Below are 27,618 nucleotides of genomic sequence, written 5' to 3' on the forward strand. Positions count from 1 at the left end.
CAGCATGTGCTGCTGGGCTGATTTACAGCCAGGTGAGGTCAAATACCGGACCGGATTTTAGATGCCGGGTTTTGGCAGCACCTGGCTGTCCTTAAATAGGCAGCTGGGCTCAGAAGCCATGTCTCTGTGTTGAGATCTGGGAGCCTTGTGTCTGGCTAAAGGCTTGCTACCTGTTTGGCGTGAAAACAGGTTGGTGCTGCTATCAGCAAGGACTCTTTGAGGCAGAATTGCCGCATGGTGTGAATTACCACCGTAAGGTGACTTTTTGTTTGAATATGACCGCTTGTTTTGTCACTTGCCTAAAGTGTGAATAAAACACTGAACTGTTTGATCCAAAGAACTTGTTGTTGCCTCTATACTGCGTCCGCTAATCCTGTCTACCAGAGCCAGTCCCCATCAGGTAAAATATTAAAATGTTCTTCAAGGAGTTTGTATGGTGCTAAAATGACCACTACATAATGTACTGTATCAGCTTTGAATCATAATCCTAGCTTAGACGGGAAATTCCAGGCCCCAATAACTATCCTGCACTTGCCCATGAAATAAATGAACTCCGGTGATTTATATTCTGCATGTCACATCCTGCAATGAACATTTCTTTTATAGTGTACATTTGTCCATTAGATGCCCACTAGATGTCAGTATAATAAAACTATTATCTCATTTTATGGCCAAAGAGAAGAATTCTCCCCGATAATGACTACTCTAAAAGCAACATTTTGCATTGTTATGGCCCAGAAATTCCGTGTATGTTCCTGATAAACAGAAACGAGCATCTGGAGTAAATTTTTGAAGATGGACAAAGTTTGCTCTTTGGCTTACAGGGCTACAGAACAATAATTTGTAATGAAAAAATATATACATTTCTGTGCTGTTAAGTGCACGGTATACAGAAAGTAATTACACAGTAACAGGCATATAGTGATAAAAAAAATTAATGCAATACGTCAAAGGAACTATCATTAGAGTTATAGCCTGGGGCTCCTCGGCCACCCACCCAAAAAAGCCTTGAAGGTGTAACATCATGCACTACTACAAATATGCTGTGCCAAAGTAATCAGATAGTGTTCATAAATATCATTATTAGATTTCATGCACCCAACTGTATTTTGCATCCGTGTCCGATCCACATTTTTTGTCCCATTCATTTCTATGGGTCTGCAAAAAAAAAAAAAAAAGACTGCACACAGATTTCATCCATGCTATCCACATCTGTACAGTACATCCATATTGTGGACAAGAATGGTCTAGTGATGGGTGTGAGAAAAATGCAGATTACACACAGAGAGTATCTATATCTTGCAGATTAGTGGTTTGCGACCGAAATATGTATATGGTCATGTACATAAGACCTAACATATATTGCCACATCCCCCAAAAAAAGTTTGAAATAGTTTATTTATCAGTGTTATGCTCTGCTCCTTTGTCCTCATGACAACACTTCTTGATCAAGTGATTCTGCTTTGTTTTAATATATGCAAATGAGCCTCTAGGAGCAACGGGGGCGTTGCCGTTACACCAAGAGGCTCAGCTTTCTCTGCAACTGCCACGTTGTCATGCCCTGCTCAGGCTATGTGCGGAGGTCTGCCAGGTTAGCAGCACGTGTGTAGCCTTTTGTTTTGGAGCTGAGCTATCCGCCTCCCTTCAGGTGCACTGGGTGAGGTCGTTGGTTTGCGTTTAAATTACGCCCACTCCCAGTGTCCTGTGCGGGTTATAGCTTCTGTCTGGCTCAGAGGAAGGAAGGAAGGATTTGCTGTTCCTGCTCAGTAAAAGATAAGTTAGTTTTGTTTTCTTGTGGTTGTCTGTCTAGGCTGTTAGAGAGACGTCTGCCCCCTCCAGGTCCTGAGGGAGCAGGCTGCCTCTTTCCCCCTTTCACCATCTTAGGGATTTTAGGGAATCTTCAGCCTAGGCACGGGGACACGTTTATTCCCACCTTCAGGGTCTGAACGTGGGCATAGAAGCCTAGAGAGAGCTGGTAGGGATTTGTCAGGAGGTGACCTTTATCCCCAGCTTCTTGCCTAGACACTTGTTGGTTGATTTTCTGTGTATCTTGTATCCTGTCCGCCGTGACACACGTCTTCTTCACTTTGATTGACAGGACCAGGCAGTGAAAATGTCATTGCGCCTGGTCCTGTGAATCAAAGTGGAGAGGGTGCAGCAGTTGCAGAGAGAGCAGATCCTCCAGGTGTAACGGCAACACCCCTGTTGCTCCTAAAACACTGGACAACCCCCTTTAAGTATCTATGTGTCACTTTTATTTAGACAAACTGTCACATAGGTTATAAGAAACTGTATGTAATTCTAAATTGTACATCATAGGGCAGTATTATTTTGTCAATTCAAGGCACTACACCATGTAACCGATCCTGCTGACATGGACAGGTAGAAAAACTTTTCACTGTCCATACAAAGTCTACAGATATGTTGTTGTTTATTTTATTTAAAGCATGATACAAAAAAAACATATTTTTACTATTTTCTATACACTATCCTTCCGTTCAATGGCTGGACAGGCCTGAAGTTGTTCACCATTGGGATTTTTTCTACAGAGGTACTTGATGTGAAGTAGAGCGAAGAAACAATAGCTTCATACTGTGAGAATAAAGGAAACAATATTAGACAATTATGTTACTTGTAATGTCAGGGTTAGGCCTGATTTAGGTGGCCTTTTCCGACTTCCGTCTGCAAAAAGTGGTCACATCTGGATGTGCCTCTTATAAATTTGGCACATTGCACTTTATGAAATACCAGTCTTTAAAAAATTATCCCCTGTACCTGTAGGCCATATTAAAATACCACAATGGAGCACCTTTCTCTATTAGCCAAAGCAGGTACCAGGAGTGACTCCCAACCACGATGACCTGGCCAGTCTGTGCCATTGATTTAAATTGGAAAATTGGTAAATAATAACAAGGAAGGGGGGGGGAGTCACCTGTACGATCAAAAAATTGCACAAGAAACATTACCTGATCACTGCTAAGCTGCTGTGGTATCCTTATCACATGCCAGGCGACATTCTCTGAGCATGGTGGAGTAGTGAGAGACCCCTGGTACTTATAAAAGTTCTGCTCAGTATGAAGAAGCAGTTTTGATAATCTGATGGAAATTGTTGCTGACTGTCCTAGAAATCAGAACAAAAATTCAAGGCAATGACTGATTAAGATAATTCAATGAAATATTTAAAGGGTTTCTGTCACCCTGCAAAACTCATTTTTTTTTTTTTTGGATAGTTAGATTGCTCATAGTGCGATATAGCAGAATATAATGCTCTTACTTACTTTCATGCGGCCGATTCTTTATAAAACGAACTTTTATAATATGTAAATGAGGGCTCTACCAGCAAGTAGGGCGTCTACTTGCTGGTAGCTGCAGCAGCAATCCGCCCCCTCGCCGTGTTGATTGACAGGGCCAGCCGTGATCTCCTCCTCCGGCCGGCCCTGTCAGTAATTCAAAAATCGCGCGCCTCGCGTCATTCGGCGCAGGCGCTCTGAGATGAGGAGGCTCGTCTCCTCAGCACTCCCTCAGTGCGCCTGCGCCGATGACGTCTTCTCTTTCGGTGATGTCATCGGCGCGAGGGGGCGGATTTCTGCAGCAGCTACCAGCAAGTAGACGCCCTACTTGCTGGTAGAGCCCTCATTTACATATTATAAAAGTTCGTTTTATAAAGAATCGGCCGCATGAAAGTAAGTAAGAGCATTATATTCTGCTATATCGCACTATGAGCAATCTAACTATCCAAAAAAAAAAAAAAGAGTTTTGCAGGGTGACAGAAACCCTTTAAAATTATTGTACTATATTACGGCAAAAAAACGGCTTCTTTCCCAAGTCAGGGAAAAACAGTAGAGTAAAAAAAAACAGTATATCAATGGACAAGGTCATATAAGATGAGAAGTGTTATGTGGCGTGCAGTACACATAGGGTAAACTTAAAGGGGCTGTCCAGGATTTTGATATTGATGGCCTATCCTCAGGCATACTGTAGTTGCTCACAGTCCTAAATATGTAGGAACTGTCTCTAGTTTTCAGAGACAGTCGTTGCAAATTCAGGCTGTTCCAGGTCAAAAATGGGTGGGTCTTATATAAGCACCAACGAAAAATGGGTTGTCCCATCCAGTTTGGGGCGTTCCCAGGGGCAGACCTATGTGTCTCTAATTTACCAAGTATGTCCTCAGGCATCCCAAAGTGCCACCAATAAGCTGTTACCTTGTAGCACCAGCTCCTTCCATATTGCCATGGACAGGGTTTTGAAAGGCAAACAGATGTACCACACTGTTCATAGTAGAAAATTGTATAGAGAATTGTATGCATTGTATATTGTATGTAACATTGGTGGCAGTGAAGGGTTAACTGCTTGGTAATGCATTAAAACACTGACTGCCCATGCTAGAAAGTACTTTCCCCAGAGGTCATAAGAACGTAGATGTCCCTGCAGAGCCTTGTTTTAACAGACACAGAAGCAAAGATTAAGAGTGTGCTGGGAAACACTTCTGTTGCAGAAAATCTGTGATATTCCTGCATGTAACTAGTTAGCAGTGGAGGTGAATGGCACTACCTATAAATGTGCACCAACTCAGGGCCTACACAGGGCAAGAAAGCAACTGAGCACTTCAGAGAAGACAGTAAACTGAAGCACAGAGGCTACCTAGCTACCATGAAGCAGCTAAAGACCTGTGGAGATACCAGGATTGTTACAGAGACCAGTATGAGAACATAGTCCTACCACTTTACAAATCATTAGTCAGACCACACATGGAGTACTGTGTACAGTTCTGGGCTCCTGTTAACAAGGCAGACATAGCAGAGCTGGAGAGGGTCCAGAGGAGGGCAACTAAAGTAATAACTGGAATGGGGCAACTACAGTACCCTGAAAGATTATCAAAATTAGGGTTATTAACTTTAGACAAAAGACGTCAAGGGGAGATCTAATAACTATGTACAAACCGGATTCCAAAAAAGTTGGGACACTATATAAATCGTGAATAAAAACTGAATGCAATGATGTGGAGGTGCCAACTTCTAATATTTTATTCAGAATAGAACATAAATCACGGAACAAAAGTTTAAACTGAGAAAATGTACCATTTTAAGGGAAAAATATGTTGAATCAGAATTTCATGGTGTCAACAAATCCCCAAAAAGTTGGGACAAGGCCATTTTCACCACTGTGTGGCATCTCCCCTTCTTCTTACAACACTCAACAGACGTCTGGGGACCGAGGAGACCAGTTTCTCAAGTTTAGAAATAGGAATGCTCTCCCATTCTTGTCTAATACAGGCCTCTAGCTGTTCAATCGTCTTGGGCCTTCTTTGTTGCACCTTCCTCTTTATGATGCGCCAAATGTTCTCTATAGGTGAAAGATCTGGACTGCAGACTGGCCATTTCAGTACCCGGATCCTTCTCCTACGCAGCCATGATGTTGTGATTGATGCAGAATGTGGTCTGGCATTATCTTGTTGAAAAATGCAGGGTCTTCCCTGAAAGAGATGACGTCTGGATGGGAGCATATGTTGTTCTAGAACCTGAATATATTTTTCTGCATTGATGGTGCCTTTCCAGACATGCAAGCTGCCCATGCCACACGTACTCATGCAACCCCATACCATCAGAGATGCAGGCTTCTGAACTGAGCGTTGATAACAACTTGGGTTGTCCTTGTCCTCTTTGGTCCGGATGACATGGCGTCCCTGATTTCCAAAAAGAACTTCGAATCGTGACTCGTCTGACCACAGAACAGTCTTCCATTTTGCCACACTCCATTTTAAATGATCCCTGGCCCAGTGAAAACGCCTGAGCTTGTGGATCTTGCTTAGAAATGGCTTCTTCTTTGCACTGTAGAGTTTCAGCTGGCAACGGCGGATGGCACGGTGGATTGTGTTCACTGACAATGGTTTCTGGAAGTATTCCTGAGCCCATTCTGTGATTTCCTTTACAGTAGCATTCCTGTTTGTGGTGCAGTGTCGTTTAAGGGCCCGGAGATCACGGGCATCCAGTATGGTTTTACGGCCTTGGCCCTTACGCACAGAGATTGTTCCAGATTCTCTGAATCTTCGGGATGATGTTTTGCACAGTTGATGATGATAGATGCAAAGTCTTTGCAATTTTTCGCTGGGTAACACCTTTCTGATATTGCTCCGCTATCTTTCTGCGCAACATTGTGGGAATTGGTGATCCTCTACCCATCTTGGCTTCTGAGAGACACTGCCACTCTGAGAAGCTCTTTTTATATCCAATAATGTTGCCAATTGACCTAATTAGTGTTAATTGGTCTTCCAGCTCTTCGTTATGCTCAAATTTACTTTTTCCAGCCTCTTATTGCTACTTGTCCCAACTTTTTTGGGATTTGTTGACACCGTGAAAATTGGAATCAATGTATTTTTCCTTTAAAATGATACATTTACTCAGATTAAACGTTTGATCTGTCATCTACGTTCTATTACAAATAAAATATTGACATTTGCCATCTCCACATCATTGCATTCAGTTTTTATTCACAATTTGTTTAGTGTCCCAACTTTTTTGGAATCCGGTTTGTATAAATATATCAGGGGTCAGTACAGAGATCTATCCCATCATCTATTTATCCCTAGGACTGTGACGAGGGGACACCCTCTGCGTCTGGAGGAAAGAAGGTTTGTACACAAACATAGAAAAGGATTCTTTACGGTAAGAGCAGTGAGACTATGGACTCTTTACTGTAAGAGCAGTGAGACTATAGACTCTTTACTGTAAGAGCAGTGAGACTATGGATGCTATACTGTAAGAACAGTGAGACTGTGGACTCTATACTTTAAGAGCAGTGAGACTATGGACTCTTTACTGTAAGAGCAGTGAGACTGTGGACTCTTTACTGTAAGAGCAGTGAGACTGTGGACTCTTTACGGTAAGAGCAGTGAGACTATGGACTCTTTACTGTAAGAGCAGTGAGACTATGGAACTCTCTGCCTGAGGAGGTGGTGATGGTGAGTACAATAAAGGAATTCAAGAGGGGCCTGGATGTATTTCTGGAGCGTAATAATATTACAGGCTATAGCTACTAGAGAGGGGTCGGGATCCAGGGAGTTATTCTGATTGCCTGATTGGAGTCGGGAAGGAATTTTTTTCCCCTTAAGTGAGGAAAATTGGCTTCTACCTCACAGGTTTTTTTTTTGCCTTCCTCTGGATCAACTTGCAGGATAACAGGCCGAACTGGATGGACAAATGTCTTTTTTCGGCCTTATGTACTATGTTACTAACTAGAGCACAGAGACTACCTAGCTACCATGAAGCAGCTAAAGACCTGTGGAGATACCAGGATTGTTACAGAGACCAGCTAGTCTGCCGCTAAGAACACTGAACAGAGACATCTGAACTGTATGCAAGGCTGTGTGAGATGTCAGGAGAGAGATACTATTCGGGTTCATAAAGGGGAGCCCTCAAGGGAGACATCTCTCTATGTTGTCCATATAGTTGCAGTCAACCAAGACATTTACTTTATAGCATGCAGTCTACCAAGACATTTGCTGTATAACTTGGTCTACTGCATACTATAGTAGCACCAGCTGGGTTTACTGTGGTGACTGGATTCACCCACCCAGAATGCCAATGACTGGGTTCCTCCTCCTGCAGAGTGTCAGAACATCCTCCATGTTCTCTTTGCATACAGTTCTGGCTGCTGCCATATCTGTTGTTGCTACTGACCAGAGGATGGAAGTCATGGCAAACTGGGGATCGGGCTTCTCATTGCAAAAAAAAAAGCCCAAATGATGGGCAGGTCAGAAGCTAAAAAGAGGAATCAAGGGTCAAGTTTCTCAGACTAAAGCTGGTATGATGGACAGGTCAGAGGTAGGAAACAGTGCTTCTATAGCATGCTGTCTAGGATGACTGAAATTGTAGCCTGTGTAATCATAGACTACAGATACAGTGGTAGACCTCATGCTGTAGTAGCACTCGTACATTTTCCTTGCACTTAGATCTTCTGCTATGTATGACCACCACAGGCTATTATTATCCAATTTGCATCAACATTCTTTAAAATAATCATTTATGAAGGTAGTTGTAATCCTGTAATGTATTTCTTTTCCCTTTATTGCCCCTAACTTCTGGGCTGTGGTCACATGACCACGTCCATGTAGCTCTTTCTTCTTTCCTGTGATGTTATGTCCATGGGCATGCTAGTGATAGGGGAGTGTCTATGCAACTAGCTGGGTGGGAAGAGCCTTAGACCTAGCTGGGAGGAGTTAGGGGCAGTGATAGGGGAGTGTCTATGTAACTAGCTGGGTGGGAGGAGCTTTAGACCTAGCTGGGAGGAGTTAGGGGCAGTGATAGGGGAGTGTCTATGTAACTAGCTGGGTGGGAGGAGCCTTGGACCTAGTTGGGAGGAGTTAGGGGCAGTGATAGGGGAGTGTCTATGTAACTAGCTGGGTGGGAGGAGCCTTAGACCTATCTGGGAGGAGTTAGGGGCAGTGATAGGGGAGTGTCTATGTAACTAGCTGGGTGGGAGGAGCCTTAGACCTAGCTGGGAGGAGTTAGGGGCAGTGATAGGGGGGTGTCTATGTAACTAGCTGGGTGGAAGGAGCCTTAGACCTATCTGGGAGGAGTTAGGGGCAGTGATAGGGGAGTTTCTATGTAACTAGCTGGGTGGGAGGAGCCTTAGACCTAGCTGGGAGGAGTTAGGGGCAGTGATAGGGGAGTGTCTATGTAACTAGCTGGGTAGGAGGAGCCTTAGACTAGCTGGGTGTTGTGCATTATGGGTTTAGTTGAATACAGCAACAGGAAGTGCTACATACAGGATGTAAAGAAACCAGAGTGATAGGTTTACATGGTAAAAACTGGTCAGGAAAGTCTAAATTGGCGGGGGGGGGGGGGGGTCTACTACCTGGGGTAAGCAACTTCATGAGCATATCTGTTAAAAACCAATTCCAAAAACTCTTTAATGGTGGTCAGTAGGGGTATATGGTACTAGACTCAGACAGAGTTTATCTTTAGGCTCCGTTCACACGTCCGTAGCGTGTTTTGAGGATCCACAGATTCCCAAAACACAGACACCGGAAATGTGCGTTTCGCATTTTGCGGACCGCAGATTGCCGGCATTAATAGAATATGCCTATTCTTGTCCGCAATTGAGGACAAGAATAGGACATGTTCTATTTTTTTCGGGAACGCAATTCCGTATCCGGGTTTCACATCGTGCGGCCCTATAGAAATGAATGGGTCCGCAATTCCGTTCCGCAAAATGCGAAACAAAATTGTGGACGTGTGAAAAGTGGATGTCCCTTTTACCAGAAGCCATAATGGAGGGTAAATTTAATCTATTTTACCTTGGTAAGCGACATCAGAGAGGACATTGACTAAATTTTGAAGTTCTCCATGTGTTTCACCAATCTAAAATGAATAAATGGTGATACAATTAATAATACATATTTATATAATACACAGGCATTATACCTTCACACATCATAAACTACTACATCTTATCAATTAAGTAAAAATGTAGTTAAAGGGCTGGCACCGTACAAATTTATTATACTGTACAGTATATTGTCATCAATGTCTGATTGATGGGGGTCGGACTGCTGTGAATCTCCTCGGCCAAGCGACTTCATCTCCTATTGACCCCATGCTACTGTTTTTTAGAATTTGTCATTTTGCAGCTGGTCTCTACTTTCTTCCTATTACATTAATGTGCGAATACTTTCATTCAGTAATCCTTACTTCAAAAAGTACTCCAACCACAGCCAGACCATCTGGTTTGGTTTCTGCTGTTGCTAGATCCACATATTCCGTATTGTAGAACACAAAATGGACCTAAAAAGATAAAAAAAAAAACATTTGTATTCGAGATAAAAGTGTAATCCCTTAACCTTAGGCCTCATGCACACGGCGGCGGCCGGGGAGGAGCGAGATCCATTCAACTTGATCCATCAGCACCGTCAAAAAATAGAACATGTTCTATTTTTTTTTGCGGTGCGGAGGCACAGACAGAAACACCACGGAAGCACTCCGGATTGCGGACCCATTATACAGGAAGTCAACAACTGATAGACAATTATTATTATTTATTATTAAAGCGCCATACATACGCTGTACATATGAAAAGGGGTATACATACATAATACAGACAATTGCACTAAGCATAAACAAGACGAGTTACAAACTGGTACAAACTGATACTCTGCCCGTGAGGGTTTACAATCTACATGGTATTGGAAAAGGACACAGTAGGAGAGGGTGAAGTTGGTCATGGCGGTATAGAGGCAGCAGGGTCACTGGTTGTAGACTTGTCTGAAGAGGTGGGTTTTTAGGTTTCTTTTGAAGGATTACACTGTAGATGAGAGTTGGGGTAGCGAGTTCCAGAGTGTGGGGGATGCACAGGAGAAATCTTGGAGGCGATTGTGGGAAGAGGTGATAAGAAGATAGGAGAGAAGCAGGTCTTGTGAGGATCAGATATTTCCTGTGGGGATGTATCGGGAAAGTAGCTCAGAGATGTAGGGAGGAGACAGGTTGTGGACGGCCTTGTATGTATTTGTTAGTATTTTGAACTGAATTCGCTGGGCAATGGGGAGCCAGTGAAGGGATTGGCAGAGGGGAGAGGCAGAGGATTAGTCGGGGAACAGAGTTTAGGATAGATTGGAGGGGTGCGAGAGTGCTAGATGGAAGGCCACAGAGGAGGATGTTGCAGTAGTCTAGGCGGGAGATGATGAGGACATGTACAAGCATTTTCGCAGACTCAAAGTAGAGGAAAGTGCAGATGCGGGAGATGTTTTTGAGTTGGAGGCGGCAGGTGGTGCAAAGGGCTTGGATGTGCGGTCGGAAGGAGAGGGCAGAATCCAAGGTCATTCCAAGGCAGCAGACTTGGTTGACCGGGGAGAGAGTGCAGCCATTGATCGTGATAGATAGGTCTGTTGGGGGGGGGGGGAATGAGCAAGATGGGGGAAAGATGATGAATTCTGTTTTATCCATGTTAAGTTTTAGAATCCGACAGTCAGTTATTATGGACTTTATATGATCATAGAATAATATGCAAAAACTTATTAACATTCTGGAAGAAAATCGAAAGCAAAGGGGACATGCTACAACTTTTTTTAATCAGAGGGTTTTTATAATTAGTAGTGTTAAGTCTTCTGATTCTGATCAGAAGTCTACTTCACATGGAAGTTTTATGCTGGAAACAAGTTTTCACACTGATACGGATCTCTTGTTTCCTACAAAGTGCCTATTTTGGGCAATGTGTTTTCATCGAACACCTTAAAGGGGTTTTAAGAGACTTTTATACTGATGACCTATGTTCTGGTTGGGTCATCATATTCTGATCGGTGGAGGTCTGACACTCGAGACCCCTGCTGATCAGCTGTTTGAGAACGCTCCTGCACTCGTGGTAGTGCTGCGGCCTTATCACAGCTTAGCCTAGGCCAGTGGTGGGCAACCTTTTTTTTCAACTGAGCCAAATCTCGCCAAAACCACGATTGAAATTTATTTTGAGAGCCACATTTTTAAAACCGAAAATACATAGGATGGTACACTGTTTTTAGTTTCAATAAGTTTTTATTGAGAATATTGTGCATGCAAGTATCCACATAGGTCGGGTACTGTGGGACTCTTTGCACCGGCCCTGTCACGTGGACGTGACCAGAGCCTGTGCAAGGATTTTTTGGCAACACAAGCGAAGCTACATCTCGGTGACCCCCTTCTCCCACCGCCCCGCCCGCAGCTCACCTGGTCCTGGTTCTGTCTGCAGCAGCTGGCTTCTCCTCTGTGTGGTCCTGATATCTTCGATCTGGTTTGAGGACTGTACTTTTCGCCCTATAAGATGCACATAGGTTTTAGAGGAGTATAATCAGAAACAATATTTTCCATTATACCTCAGGTCAGACCACCAATCAGACCCCCAATGTTAATCATACCTCAGATCAGCCCCCTATATCAGCAGTCAGCACCCCATCCATCATGCCCATGTCAGCCCCCATCCATCATGCCCCCATGTCAGCCGTCATGCCCCTATGTCAGCCGTCAGCCCCCCATGTCAGCACCCCATCTATCATGCCCATGTCAGCCGTCAGCACCCCATCCATCATGCCCATGTCAGCCGTCAGCACCCCATCCATCATGCCCATGTCAGCCGTCAGCACCCCATCCATCATGCCCATGTCAGCCGTCAGCACCCCATCATGCCCATGTCAGCCCCCATCCATCATTACCCCCCATGTCAGCCATCAGCCCCCCATGTCAGCCATCATGCCCCCCATGTCAGCCGTCAGCACCCCATCCATCATGCCCATGTCAGCTGTCAGCCCCCATCCATCATGCCCCCCATGTCAGCCGTCATGCCCCTATGTCAGCCGTCAGCACCCCATGTCAGCCGTCAGCCATCAGCCCCCCATGTCAGCACTCCATCCATCATGTCCATGTCAGCCGTCAGCCCCCATCCATCATGCCCCCCATGTCAGCCATCATGACCTTATGTCAGCCGTCAGCACCCAATGTCAGCACCCCATCCATCATGCCCATGTCAGCCGTCAGCACCCCATCTATCATGCCCATGTCAGCCATCAGCACCCCATCATGCCCATGTCAGCCCCCATCCATCATTACCCCCCATGTCAGCCATCAGCCCCCCATGTCAGCCATCATGCCCCCCATGTCAGCCGTCAGCACCCCATCCATCATGCCCATGTCAGCTGTCAGCCCCCATCCATCATGCCCCCCATGTCAGCCGTCATGCCCCTATGTCAGCCGTCAGCACCCCATGTCAGCCGTCAGCCATCAGCCCCCCATGTCAGCACTCCATCCATCATGTCCATGTCAGCCGTCAGCCCCCATCCATCATGCCCCCCATGTCAGCCATCATGACCTTATGTCAGCCGTCAGCCCCCCATGTCAGCACCCCATCCATCATGCCCATGTCAGCCGTCAGCACCCCATCCATCATGCCCATGTCAGCCGTCAGCACCCATCCATCATTACTCCCATGTCAGCCATCATGCCCCCCATGACAGCCGTCAGTCCCCCATCCATTATGCTCCCTAATGGGGGACAATGTTGGAGTCTGCACCATCGGGGGGGTGACATGATGAGGGACAATGTTGAAGTCGGTACCTGATATATCACTGGGGTCTGGCTGGAGTGGGGTCGGTCTGGTCCTGGCTCCAATCTCAGCTGGCTCTGCCTTAAGGTGTCTTCTCCAGAGTCCAGACTAGAGTCCAGCAGGGTCGGCCAAGTTCCAACAAGTCGTGCCTCAGTGTTACTCTGTGACTGTGTTCTTCTGCTGCCAGCCTGGAGGGGCAGCTTTTACAGGTCATAGCAGACAGAGCAGCTCCGCCTCCTCGCCTCCCTCCGCCGCGGCCCCACTGACAGTCAGTGACGCCTCCTTTGGCCTGAGCGCCGCACGGCACACATGTAGGCAGGACAGCCGCAGGCTGCCGCCCCCGAGAGGAGGGAGGGGAGCGGGCGCCGGGCACACAGAACAGTGCTCCAGACTAAAAAAAAATTCCAAGTAGCCATTGGCTCCTGAACTGAAAAATTTAGGAGCCAAATCAAATTTTTAGTTGCCAAATCGAAACTGAATCAAAATTTTGGTATCGTGACAACGCTACGCCGATCAGATCGGCGTAGGGTTGTTTTGAAACCAAAATTTTGATTCGCTTTCGTCACCATAAAAAAGTATTGTGATACTCAATACCGTGCAAAAAAAAAAAAACAACAAAAAAAGCTGTGTGCATTTCGCATTTTATGAAACATTCGGCCCATAATAGAACAGTCCTATGCTATTTTTTGGGGTGACAAGGTGACTAAAAAGGCTATGTAATATGTTTATTTATTTATTGTTTATATATTTTATATGTAAAATTGGGAAAGGGGGGATTTAAACTTAATATTTTAAAGTACTTTCACATTAGCGTTTTTCATTTCCGGCACTGAGTTCCGTCACAGGGGCTCTATACCGGAAAATAACTGATCAGTTTTATCCCCATGCATTCTGAATGGAGAGTAATCCGTTCAGGATGCATCAGGATGTCTTCAGTTCAGTCATTTTGACTGATCAGGCAAAAGATAAAACCGTAGCATGCTACGGTTTTATCTCCGGCGAAAAAAAATGAAGATTTGCCTGAATGCCGGCTCCGGCATTTTTCCCCATAGGAATGTATTAGTGCTGGATCCGGCATTCAAAATACCGGAATGCACCCGCACTAAATCCGGACCCATTCACTTCTATGGGGCTGTGCACATGAGCGGTGATTTTCACACATCACTTGTGCGTTGCGTGAAAATCGCAGCATGCTCTGTTGTGCGTTTTTCGCGCAACGCAGGCCCCATAGAAGTTAATGGGGCTGTGTGAAAATCGCAAGCAAGTGCGATTTTCACGCATGGTTCCTAGGATGAAAGTCTATTCACTGTATTATTTTCCCTTATAACATGGTTATAAGGGAAAATAATAGCATTCTGAATACAGAATGCTTAGTACAAGGTCAATATAATAAACATTGGTGGCGCAGTGCGCCCCCCCATCACCCCAATATAATAAACATTGGTGGTGCAGTGCGCCCCCCTCAATATAATAAACATTGGTGGCGCAGTGCGCCCCCCCCCATCACCCCAATATAATAAACATTGGTGGCGCAGTGCGCCCCCCCTCAATATAATAAACATTGGTGGCGCAGTGCGCCCCCCCATCACCCCAATATAATAAACATTGGTGGCGCAGTGCGCCCCCTCTCAATATAATAAACATTGGTGGCGCAGTGCGCCCCCCCCATCACCCCAGTATAATAAACATTGGTGGCGCAGTGCGCCCCCCCCATCACCCCAATATAATAAACATTGGTGGCGCAGTGCGCCCCCCCAACACCCCAGTATAATAAACATTGGTGGCGCAGTGCGCCCCCCCCATCACCCCAATATAATAAACATTGGTGGCGCAGTGCGCCCCCCCTCAATATAATAAACATTGGTGGCGCAGTGGGCAGTGCCAATGAGGGTTAAAAAATAAAAAAATAATTAACTCACCTCCTCCAATTGATCGTCTCCTGTTCTTACTTCTTTCTAGTTTCTTCAGGACGCAGGACCTGTGGTGACATCACTGTGCTCATCACATGATCCATCACCATGGTAATGGGCCATGTGATGAGCTCAGTGACGTCACCACAGGTCCTGAAGAAACTAGAAAGAAGTAAGAACAGGAGACCGGCAGCTACCTGATCAACTGGAGGAGGTGAGTTAATTTTCTTTTATTATTTTTAACCCTCATTGGCACTTCCCACTGTGCCACCAACGTTTATTATACTGGGGGAGGGGGGGCGCACTGTGCCACCAACGTTTATTATACTGGGGGGGGCGCACTGTGCCACCAACGTTTATTATACTGGGGGGGGGGGGTGGCGCACTGTGCCACCAACGTTTATTATACTGGGGGGGGGGGGCACTGTGCCACCAACGTTTATTATACTGGGGGGGGGGGGGCACTGTGCCACCAACGTTTCTTATACAAATACAGGAGGCGGGTGCCGGAATCAAATAGCCGGCACCCGACCTTTGTGACAGGGAGCTGCGATCAGCGGCAGTTAACCCCTCAGGTACCGCACCTGAAGGGTTAACTCAACTGCAGCGGATCGCAGCTCCCTGTCACAGAGGTCGGGTGCCGGCTATTTGATTCCGGCACCCGCCTCCTGTATTTGTATTAACAGGTCAGTTTTCTTCATTGGTGGCGCAGTGGCCACAGCCCCTCCCCTCCTCCTCCTGCCTCTTCTTATTGGCAGCGGCGGGGACAGCAGCAGCACAGGGGGGAGGGAGAGACTCCTCCTGCGCTGCTGAGAACGATCATCTCCTGTGCCCGCCGCTGTATTGAGCAGAGCTGCGGCGGCGGGTCTAGTCGCTAATGGCATCTGGAGCCCTGCAGAAGAGCCGCATTAAAGTGTGTAAAGAGCCGCATGTGGCTCGCGAGCCGCGGCTTGCCGACCACTGGCCTAGGCCATGAAACGACATATTAATCGGTCATTTGGCCTAGGTGCAGCTCAGCCTCATAGAAGTGAATGGGGCTGAGTGCGATACAATGTTATTTGTGAGCTGAGAGAAGGCCTTGGCACTAATGCCAGGGCCAATGCCTTCTTAAACAGCTGATCGTCAGTTGTCCCAGGTGTTGAACCCCCACCGATCAGATACTGATAACCCGTCCAGAGGATAGCTCATCAGTTAAAAAAAATCACAGAAAACACGTTTTAATTACAGTAGGTGCTATAAATGTGGCATGAATAGGTGTGAAATCCCCCACATCCTTTGTCAAGGTCAGGTGATAACAGATATACAATTTTTGTGAACGTGTTATATACTGGTTGCAGTAAACAGTGCCTCTATATTAGTTGTACAACCGGAAAAGTAAAGATTTGCATAGGTGAACATCTATCTAATATCACCAGGCCGAATAAAATGAGAAAAATGTATCTGGTGCTTCCGTACATGTTGACAAGGTCAGGTACACCAATAAAATCCAAAGGATATGCGCCGCTCTTTCCAACAATCTCAATGTGAACTAGGTGATACATATCTCACTTCCAGATTTTCCCAGAAGATGTGAATTCATTTCTTGGGGCGATGCCCTTCTTTCTTGTGAACCTCCTATCAACTCATATATCCTTCTTTCAGTTTTTTCTTATTGTACATAAATATGTGAAGAAACTTAAATTGTGCAAATATGCTGGTTCCAATCAATTTTTCTGACCCATTTCATAAATATACGGGTTCCGTACATACAGGTTTAAAGAATAAATCTTCCTTTCACCCTAAATACCCCCAAAATGAGTGTATTGAAGAATTTAAGCAAGCGGTTATGAGATTTGGAAAAAATAAATCCAAAAAACTTTTGCATCCATTTTGACCTATAAAGAAAAAGACTTACAAAATACTAAAATAGTGGTTAACCCCAATGATGGGGGTGGTTAGTTGTGATTTTGGGAATGGAATATTTAGATAAGGAATTTAAGAGATTACTACTAATTCAAAGTACATATGACATATTAAAAAGTGTGTGTACATGAGAAATAACACTATTTCTGGACATTATATCTGTATTTTTTTTGTTGCAGTTTTTCCTTTGTGCATAGTGAATGTCTAGTTTGCAGTTCTCTCAGATTTGTTAGATGGAGACTTGCTGCCAACCACTGCACACAGAAAGTAGAGGAGAATCTGCTTCCTAACCATCTCCTATGCACTCAGAATCAGCCCCAGGATCATGGAGGATATTATCGAGAGGTACTGACCTGTATGGTGTGAATAAAGCACTTAGGAAGTTTATATCTCAGCCTATGTAGCTCTAGCAGTTTGCTTGTCTGTGTGTTCTGCTCACCCGTCCCCCCTCTCCTCTCCATATTCTTGCATGTATAATATGATCCTCCTGTGGAGCTGGTCCATCTTGGACAGTATTAAGGCATTTTTCAGAGTGAAAAGCAATTAGCAGTGGGGAGAGGTAAACAGCTAAGGGCTACTTTCACACTATCGTTTTGGCTTTCCGTTTGTGAGATCCGCCATGGGCTCTCACAAGCGGTCCAAAACGGATCAGTTTTGCCCTAATGCATTCTGAATAGAAAAGGATCCACTCAGAATACATCAGTTTGCCTCCGTTCAGTCAACATTCCGCTCTGGAGGCGGACACCAAAACACTGCCTGCAGCGATTTTCTGTCCGTCCTGGGATGCGGAGTGTGATGATCCGTCCGGACACACAATGTAAGTCAATGGGGACGGATCAGTTTTCTCTGACACAATAGAAAACGGATCCGTCCCCCACTCACTTTCAATGAAGTTCATGACGGATCTGTCTTGGCAATATAAGACATAATACAACCGGATCCGTTCATGACTGATGCATGCGGTTGTATTATTGCAATGGAAGCATTTTTGCAGATCCATGCTGGATCCGCAAAAAACGCTAGTGTGAAAGTAGCCTAATAACATGAGAACTAGATATTTCTCACTCCTATTACAAAGTTTCTTGTGGTCGCTTGTACTACTTTATTTATGCAAAGTTGTGTGACAAGTTAGTGACCATTTAAATGAATGAGAATATGACTGTATATAAAACAGCCGATTGCATGCGTACTCTATAATCTTCCCAAATTGCATAAGGACTCCAATTTCCCCCACGGAAGAGCAATTGTGGCTGGTATTTCCAGTCTAACTAGTAAAATGGGGGAATAATTTGACTCTTCTTTAAAAAAGTATGTTAATCACCCTCATATTTGAAAGATATGGGACATACTATTGATTTATTGCAGACTATTCCTTTTTTGTTTTTCTTGTTTTTGTTTAAGTTAGAGTTGATGCAGTTTCCTTGTACATAGTGATTCCTAGGAAGTAGGGTTTGGAAATGCTTAAATTGTATTTGATATATGACAATTCTATGAGGGAATAACACAAGCTATTCATTGTGGACTGTATTGACTAATTTATTTTGGTATCATGACACTTTTTAGTTACAGTTTTGCAGAACCGGTGGGGACCCATTAATTTCAATGGGGCCGCAAAAGATGAGGACAGCACACGGTGTATCCGTAGTTTCGTTCCATGGCCCCGTAAAAAAGATAGAGCATGTCCTATTCTTTGTGGACCGCAAAACACTTACAGCCGTCTGAATGAGCACTAAGTGAGTTTCAATGGAAGCAAAATTCCCTCCTAGTTTTGCTAATATTTTTATGGATTTTTGGGAAAGGGAATTTATCACTAATAACTGGCAGAATTTTGAGGAACTGGGTCTTATTTTTTGGAAGAGATTTATTGATGATTGTTTAATGATTTGGAGAGGGAGAGAGGGGGTTTGGATAAGTTTATACAATTTATCACCTTTTTTGTTTTATTTTATTCTATTTTTATTTATTTATTTATTTATTTACAGATTCATGTAGAAAATAATGTATTGAAAACAAAAACATGTTTAAACCTGTAGATTTGAATTCTTATATTGATACATCAAGCTGCCATTCTTCCATTTGGTTAGAAAATATTCCTAAGAGTCAATTTAAGAGAATACTTTGGGATTGTAATGATGAAGATCAATATTTTCTACAGAGTGAGGTTATTAAAAAGAGATTTGTGGAAATGATCTATGATGAGAAAATCATTGATGAATGCATTAAACAAGTAGCAGAAGAGGGCAAGTTATTAATAAATCTACAAGGAAACTAAATTGAGGTTTGCCTTTTTGACTCAATATAAAAATCATGTTGGATCAATCAAACGGATGGTTAAAAGGAATAGGTCTGTATTAAAATGTGACCCACTGATAGGTGAATTACTTCCAGAAAATCTGCCCTTTTATTTTTTCTAAAGCACCAAATATTAGAAATAAAATAGTTAAAAGCTATTTAAAAACTAATGGAGGAGTTAGTAAAAACTGAAATTTGGTGTGGGTTTTGTAAATGGAAAATATCAAGAAAATAACTTTGGATATGAACATGTGGGAGTGATCTACATGCTGGAGTGTCGTTGCACCTTCCAGTATGTTGGTAGAACTTTTTGAAAATGTAAAACTTGTATTAAAGAATATGGGGGGCATTTATGAAATCAGTTTTGTGGCCTAAAAAAAGTCATGGCAACAGGGACATTTTTGAGACATTTCTTCTCCTCGGCACTTTTCACAGTGGTCTATGTTTAAAGGGACACTGACAGGCCGTTAGAGCATATAAAGTGACATATATTCTTCTATTGGTCTTAATATGATAAATTAAACTATACCATTATCACCCCTCACTGCCTTTCCGTTACTTATAAAAAGTGTTTTTATCAAAATGCAAATGACCTTACTTTGCGCCCAAGGGGCTGTCCCTCATTCAGTGCTGTGCCCAGCCGTGCCCCAACTGCCGTCTCCTAGTGCCGCCCAGCTCATTAGTATTCACTGCACTGGGCGGCTTTTTTTTCTCCCGACGCGGCGAAATCCTGCGCATGCCCAGTACTATCTTCTACTGGAGCTGGAGGGTGCCGGGGACCTTATCCGGCGCAGGCACGGAGCGACCAGATGAGGCTGATGCCAGGAAGATAGTACTGGGCATGCGCGGGATTTCGCCGCGTCGGGAGAAAATAAAGCCGCCCAGTGCAGTGAATACTAATGAGCTGGGCGGCACTAGAAGACGGCAGTTGGGGCACGGCTGGGCACAGCACTGAATGAGGGACAGCCCCTTGGGCGCAAAGTAAGGTCATTTGCATTTTGATAAAAACACTTTTTATAAGTAACGGAAAGGCAGTGAGGGGTGATAATGGTATAGTTTAATTTATCATATTAAGACCAATAGAAGAATATATGTCACTTTATATGCTCTAACGGCCTGTCAGTGTCCCTTTAAGAGTAGTGTTGAGTGAATCGAAGTCCACAAAGTGGATTCGATCCGAATTTCAGGGAAAATTCGATTCGCCATGAAGCCAAATCATACTTACCTTATCCGTTTGAGTGCGAAGAGCCAGATGACGCCATCTAGATTGAAGATCCCACACGAAATCCCGTTCACGGTGACGTATGACGTCACCGCGCCGTCCAACGTGATGAAGTCATCATGGGCCGTGCAAAATCAAGATGGCGGCGGCTGGCTCTTCGCGATCAAATGGATGAGGGTAAGTATGGTTATATTAATTTTTTTCTTTTATTTTACACTTTAATATTAATGTCAGATGCCGTTATCAGCTATGAACGCGGCATCTGAGGGGTCCAATGACAAGGAGCTGCGCAATCGCCGCTCCCTATTATTGCACCCACTACTTACAAAGAAATGCGCTTTGTGACAAAGTAATTCGCCACAAAGCAAATTTTTTTGTAAAATTTGGCAAAGCAGCCAGAACGAATTTTCCAATACTTCGCTCATCTCTATTTAACAGCTAAAAGTGAGATTTGACTCAACCCACACTAGGCAACCCCCTAGTTTACTTTTACACCTAAAGGTATAAACTACATTGGAAATTTCAAAAATTTGAGGTGGGGCCCAGTCAGTTCTAGTAACTCCACTGATGCGTAATATACTAAGAAGTCTTTTCCTTATTGGTTACATCAAGTGATCGGATGTCTGTGAAATGCGGGGAATTTGAAAGAGATCATTTTTATTAACTATATAGAGGTTATATTTTAGATGGGATTTGAGATGTGTTTTTTGTGTATTTATTATAATGTATGTATATTTAATACATTTTTTATATGGATTTGTTTATATAAATATGTGGTAGAGTATTGTGGATTTAAATGTGCTCTCGAGAAGGAGTCTGAAGGTCCGGAAAAAGCATTCATGAAACTCAGGTTGGTCGGTTCCTGAGTGTGAGCCAGGACTTTTTGTTGATATGCGTTGATGTTATTTTAATCGCGTGAATCAATTGTGAGCTTGTGATCAATATGGCTGTGGACCTTCACTACTGGAGTTTGCGATCTTGTCTCCTGAATATAGGAAGCGCAAGACTGACGGGCTCATGAAGGATATTTGAGTTATGCGCTGATAAGAGGTGCACGAGAAAGGATTTTGCCCCAAGGAATAAATTCACACCTTCTTAGTTTATATTGAGACTGTTGCTACCCCTTTGATTTCATTAAAGGGAGTCTTTCACGCAGATTCACCCTATTAACCTAATAACAGTGTTATGTCCACGGCATCCCCCCTATTAAAACGGTGCTTACTGTTTGTTCCTTGCTATCATCGTTGTGGAGAAAAACACTTTTAATCTGCATACAAATGAGTCTGTGAAGGTGCCCAGGGGCGGCGTTGCAACGGCCGGTGCCCAGGCCCCTGGGTCATCTTCATACGAAGGCACTCCCCCTCCGCTGCGTCTGCCCGCCCTTAGTCTCTGTTATAACCTCCCTCCTCCCGTCCGTAATCCCACGCATGTGCACGCTAAACTGCGATGCCCCGGCCCAACAGTGCTCATTCAATGCGCACGCGCCGATATCGCGTTCATCGGCACATGCGCGGGATAACGGACGGGAGGAGGGAGGTTAGAACAGAGACTAAGGGCGGGCAGACGCGGCGGAGGGGGAGTGCCTTCATATGAAGATGACCCAGGGGCCTGGGCACCGGCCGTTGCAACGCCGCCTCTGGGCACCTTCACAGACTCATTTACATGCGGATTAAAAGTGTTTTTCTCCACAACAATGCTAGCAAGGAACAAACGGTAAGCACCGTTTTAATAGGGGGATGCCGTGGACATAACACTGTTATTAGGTTAATAGGGTGAATCTGCGTAAAAGACTCCCTTTAATTGTTTGAGACTAACCTCATCTCAGTAGGTGGTAGTGTGAACTCGCTGCAAGACCATACTGTTTGAGTATGGTCAGGTACAGCACTTTCTGTAGGTTTTGAGATGAGTGGGAAAATGATGGGCAATATATTATTCTCTGTAGAATTACTTACCTCAAGTGGGTAGGCTTGGCCATCAATTTGATGCTCTGACCCTTCTCCAGCAAGCAGACTGCCGAAATGGAGGTGAAATCCAGCAAACTTATAGACATTAGGAAGTCCAGCACCGGCCAAAAAATAATCTGCACTCAAGACCACCTCAACTATAGAAATACAAAGAACATTAGGATTTATATAATTTATGCCATTATGCTCTTTCATCGTATAATCCGTGGCAGTTCTACAACGGCAGATTATCTACAATGAGCGTTCGTACATAGTAATTTTCTGCTTGATTCTCAGGCTGTGTAAAGACCCCTTAAAGGAAAAACAGTTTGTTGCCCATAGCAGCCAAGCTTTTATTTTGCTACTGCATTTCTTACAGTACTATAACCCAACCTGTAGGTCTCCAGTTGTTGCAAAACTCCAACTCCCATGATTCCCTGACAGCCTGGAGCCATCAGGGCATGATGGGAGTTGCTCTATTGCAACAGCTGAAGAACCACCAGTTTGGGGAAACATAGGTCTACTGTATTATAAAAAGCACTGTAGTAAAATCAAAGCTGTGCTGTGATTGGCTGCTATCTGCAACAAACATTTGTCTTTTAGATTGTGCATGCAGGGAGATGAGGGGCAGAGTGAGAAGCAGTGCTTCAGCAGTTACAGTTACATTAGTGTATAAAATGCACCCTGCATAATTGGTTGCTATGGGCAACAAACAGTTTGTCTTTTAGACTGTGCATGTGGGGAGATTATCACTCTGAATCACAAAGGACCTTATTTTTTGACAACACACAAGGAGAGCATTGAGACGCACTGTAATAAAATGAAAGCTGTGCGGTGACTGGTTGCTAGGGGCAGACAGCATATGTAGGGAGATGAGAGGCAGTGAGAGGCAGTGCCTCAGCAGTTAATGTTACATTGGATTTGACAACCCCCTGTATTTTAAGTTGGAGAATGAAGAATATACCGTATGTACTCAATTTGGTTGAGATCCATCAAGGCACATAGGAGCCTATAAAGAACAAACTAACACATATACACTGGGCAAGAATATTTTGAACTTTTGACTTTCAGGCTCCATATCTCACCATCCACTACAGATTTGAACGTGAGACTACCATCATTTTATAGACAATCATCTTGGCTATCTCATTGATAAATTGGAATTTTAACTATTTAGCATATGATTAGTTCTGAAGATTCTTGTCATACAACTGCATTGTTACTGTTTTGCTCCTGGTGGTAGAACACTATTTTTCTTCTTGTAGACTACAAAATACAACCTGTTCTTACATTTTTCTAATAGCTCAGCGTGTTATTAGGTTGATTCCCAAGTGAAAGGTCACTGGTTCGAATCGAGGAGCAGCCATGAAGAAGATTTCCCAAGAAAAGAGAAACAGCATCATCCAGCTCATCGATAGCGGTATCTCGGTATTGCCAAACTGCATCATGTGAGTGCAATGAAGTCTGTCCTTCCATTCCAAAGCAAAAAGGTGGGCGTCCAGGCAAGATATTGGAGTCAACAAGTCAGCCCATCAACCCTGGGCAGGGTTTGACCGAGGGGCCGACACGCAGCATCTGGTAATAGACTTTTATTCTCTTTTGTCAGTTTACTTTTGACTGCCAGCTTGTGGATCCTTGTACCTAGTTTCTTTGAAACAGGTTTACTTAAACTCGTTTTTTTTGCCTCTTGCTGGCAGTCTTGTTTATCACTATTACTATTATTATTTTCACTCTATTTTCAGCCAGAATTTTTGCTGTGGCCGACCCCTTGGCCCTCCCCTGGGTCCATCAGTCCTTTACTGTCTGTTCTTATCTGCTGCTTACTCTAGTATTTAATTATGCTGTTCTATATGTATGATATCATTCTTTAATAACAATTTTGCTTAGATATTTGCCTTGTGTACCACAGTCTGCTGTTGCAGATATTTTTATGATATCATCTTCAATAAATTACTAATTTTGTAAAATATCTATGTGTGGAGGTGTCCAACGTCTGTTTGGTTTAGTGACTATGTATTTTGTCCTCCTGATATTATTAGACATGTATATAATTACCCGGCCATTCTAATAGGTGTGTTGCATATGTAGAATATGTCGGCAGAAGGTGAAGCGTGGCCAGGGTGCCAATGTTGGCACCACGGCCCTGCGTCAACATACGTAGCGTCACCATAAAGTGGCTTGGGACAATAGTGGCTCTGATGTGGTGGTCCAGCCTGCTGCAGCAACCGCCAGTCGCACGCACCCGGTTTCAGGCAGTCAAGGCTCCACCATCTCAGGTGAAGGGAGCTACTGGTCCTGATGCTCCTGCTCCTCCTCCTCGTCAGTCATTCTGTCAGCAATTGATCACCGAATCGATTGCCAAGAGACAGCAGTATGCGTGCACGCATCCAACGGCGCAGAAGCTGAACGTGCTCCTGTCCAAGTTGCTGGTGCTGCAGTTCCTCCATTTCAAAGTGGTGGACTCTGCACCTTTCAGAGAACCGATGGCTTGTGCCGAGCCGAGGTGGAGAGTCCCAAGCCATCATTTCTTTGCCAAAAAGGCAGTACCAGCCCTGCACACACATGTAGAACAGAAGGTGGGCCAGTCCTTCAGCCTGTCGGTGTCCGCCAAAGTGCATGGCAGCGCCAACGTGTGGCGCTGTAACTACAGGCAGGGACAACACATGTCCTTTACGGCCCATTGGGTGAATGTGGTTCCTGCACAGCCACACCAGCAACTTCCGCCTCCACGTTGCCACGCCGTTGGTCCTGCGACAATGTCCGCCTCTGCCTCCTCATCCTCCACCGCATCCTCAGCCTCCACTGCATCAGAATTGGCTTATGATTTGGTAGCCCAAAGCAGGAGTGGGTACAAAACACAGAAGACATGCAAATATTCTTCGGTTCACTTTGTTTTGGATCCACTCCTGTTTTTTTTGGCAATAGCAATACTGATGGATTACTGACCAAATGCTGACTGAGTGAAGGCAAATGCTCAACAGACAAGATCCATTTTTCGGGGGTGTTATTTTTCTGATGGATCAGAGGAAGGGCAAAATAATCTGTGACGTCAACACAAACTTACTGCTGACACCCTCTCCACTCTAAAGAGAAGACCGGCACTCGCAGAAGTAGATGCAATGTGTCTTTTTTTATTGCCACATAGAGGAAAAACCAAGTAGGTGACGCATTTCGACTCTGTAATCGTGTTTTTGTCAAACAAATAATGGTATAACAAACAGGATTTTAAATAGTCCGCCGGATCTGGCGTCACGGAGTGTGACATCAGGTAGTCAAATACCACCGCGCATGAATAGAGTTGAGGGCCAGCGAATCGAATTTTTGAAAAATTCTCTAATCTCTAGTAGTCTCACATTCTAAGCTGTAGCCAAAAGTTCAAAACATTGTTACCCTTTTGCTAGTCAGTGCATATAGATGTACTAGTCGCCATAGTTTTATTTCTACGATAGAATTTCTCATCTAGCCACAGCCTTACCTCTTGATTTTGACTTTAATGGGGTTTCTAACTTATTTAAGGGGTCCCCCAAGCTAGCAATTGTCATAAAAAAATAAAAGAATGTATACTCCATATGCGTGCCTAACACTGTCAGGGTGAACTGTATATGTAGACATGTAGATAAACAAATGTAGACAAATGCAGCATTCCTTTGCAGTGAACTAGCAAGCTAGACAACCTATTGGTTGTGCACCCTTCTATTAGGGAAGGGTACTTAAGTACCCATAGATGACTAGCCATTGGCTGGTGTGAACTAAGGTATGCACACGCTGGCCCTTTAAGAGCCGTAGAATACACATGCCTTACAGGTTGAGAAGGTGAGGCTGGGCCGGCCAGCATGCCACCGCCTGCGTGGAAGGCCAGCAAGAGGAGATGTGTGGAAGGCGGGTCCATGCCACCATGAGACCAGGAAAGGTGAGCAAGTAATAATTGTTGGGAACCGGTACAGGATGTATGTGCACTTAGTTACAGTAAATACATTTGCTACTATAAATCCCCCTTACAGGTGAGCAGAATTTAGTAAATTATCCTAGACCTAATATAACAAACTGGTGAAGAGTTGTATACGTCCCTCAAATTTATAACTAACAAACTTGCCTGAATACAATGTTAAAATAAAATAATAAACCTTTATTGTGCAATGTCACTTTAAAACTGGAATCAGAGACTCTTGCTCACGAATGGAGCGACTCAGGATAGGGTGTAACCCCAACTAGTAGAGGGGAGGCACTATTGTTTCGCAGTAAATGCTTACTATCAGGAGATAAGTACCTTTAAGGACCCATGACGTAGCTGTACGTCATGGGTCCGATCCCTAAACATGGCACCCACTCGCACGTGCAGCGGGCGCCTTAGCCTCAGGTTTCCTGCTATTTTAAACAGCAGAGACCCGCGGCACATGTATGCGATAAGCCATGAGGCTGAATGCATACATCTTACCCTTCAGATGCCGTGGTCAAATGTGACCACAGCATCTGTGCAGATCGGAACCGGAAGTTGCGCGCTTCCAGTCTGGTAACAGCGTTCCCCGGCTGAATTTGGGAAACCTGTTACCTTGCGCTAATTGACCGAAGCCTCAAGCAGGCTTCAGAGTCAACTAGATGTATATATCAATACAGGCCACTAGGTGGCAGCCTTGTATAGATATAGTGCAAATGAAGTTTCAGCGATGGTTATTTAGCCATCACTGAATACTATGGGCAATTGAATGATTGCCAGTTATTGTCACCCAAGGTGACAAAAAAAAAGTAAAAAAAAAAAAGTTTTTACAAATATATAAAAAAAAAAAAAAGAAGTTCAAATCACCCCCTTTTCCTTAAAATAAAAATAAAAATACTTAACCAATAAAAAAAATAAAGATCATGGGCATCGCCGCTTGCGAAAATGCCCATACTATTAAAAAAAACAATATTAATGGCATACGGCAAATTGCATAGCGGGGGGAAAAAATTAAAAAAACAGCCAATTTGCAATTTTTTGTCACTTCAACTACCCAATAATTAGGAGTAAAATCCCAGGGTCCTTAAGGGGTTAAAACACAAATCACAGTGCCTGTTAGCATGTGACGTAGACACTATGTTACTAATAACTGCCCATTGGAGCAGGTTTCAGGAATTATTGAGCTCTGTATCTAAGCATTATTTGTTTAGGGTACTTTCACACTAGCTGCAAGGATCTCCGGCAGGCTGTTGTCCGGGTGAACAGCCTGCCGTTAGTGCACATGTGCCCCCGGACTACCGCTCCGGCCCCCTTGACTATAATGGGGGCGGGCCGGAGTTCCGGCGACAGCATTGC

At 44.2% G+C, this 27,618-nt stretch overlaps 1 protein-coding gene across 1 annotated transcript in view; it reads right to left on the minus strand.

Moving 5' to 3' along the window:
* Window positions 1-2,282: 2,282 nt before the first annotated feature.
* The window catches only part of LOC121009504 (carbonic anhydrase 7-like), a 34,060-nt gene continuing 8,724 nt past the window's right edge, over window positions 2,283-27,618 (minus strand). The window contains exons 4-8 of the mRNA XM_040442682.1: window positions 22,338-22,486; window positions 9,690-9,782; window positions 9,296-9,359; window positions 2,967-3,121; window positions 2,283-2,592 (exon numbers count right to left, since the gene is read on the minus strand). Coding sequence (XP_040298616.1) covers window positions 2,473-2,592; window positions 2,967-3,121; window positions 9,296-9,359; window positions 9,690-9,782; window positions 22,338-22,486 — 581 coding nt within the window. The 3' untranslated portion in view covers window positions 2,283-2,472. The remainder of the gene's footprint in view (window positions 2,593-2,966; window positions 3,122-9,295; window positions 9,360-9,689; window positions 9,783-22,337; window positions 22,487-27,618) is intronic.

This window comes from Bufo bufo, chromosome 8 (assembly GCF_905171765.1).
Source record: "Bufo bufo chromosome 8, aBufBuf1.1, whole genome shotgun sequence".
Lineage (NCBI taxonomy): Eukaryota > Metazoa > Chordata > Amphibia > Anura > Bufonidae > Bufo > Bufo bufo.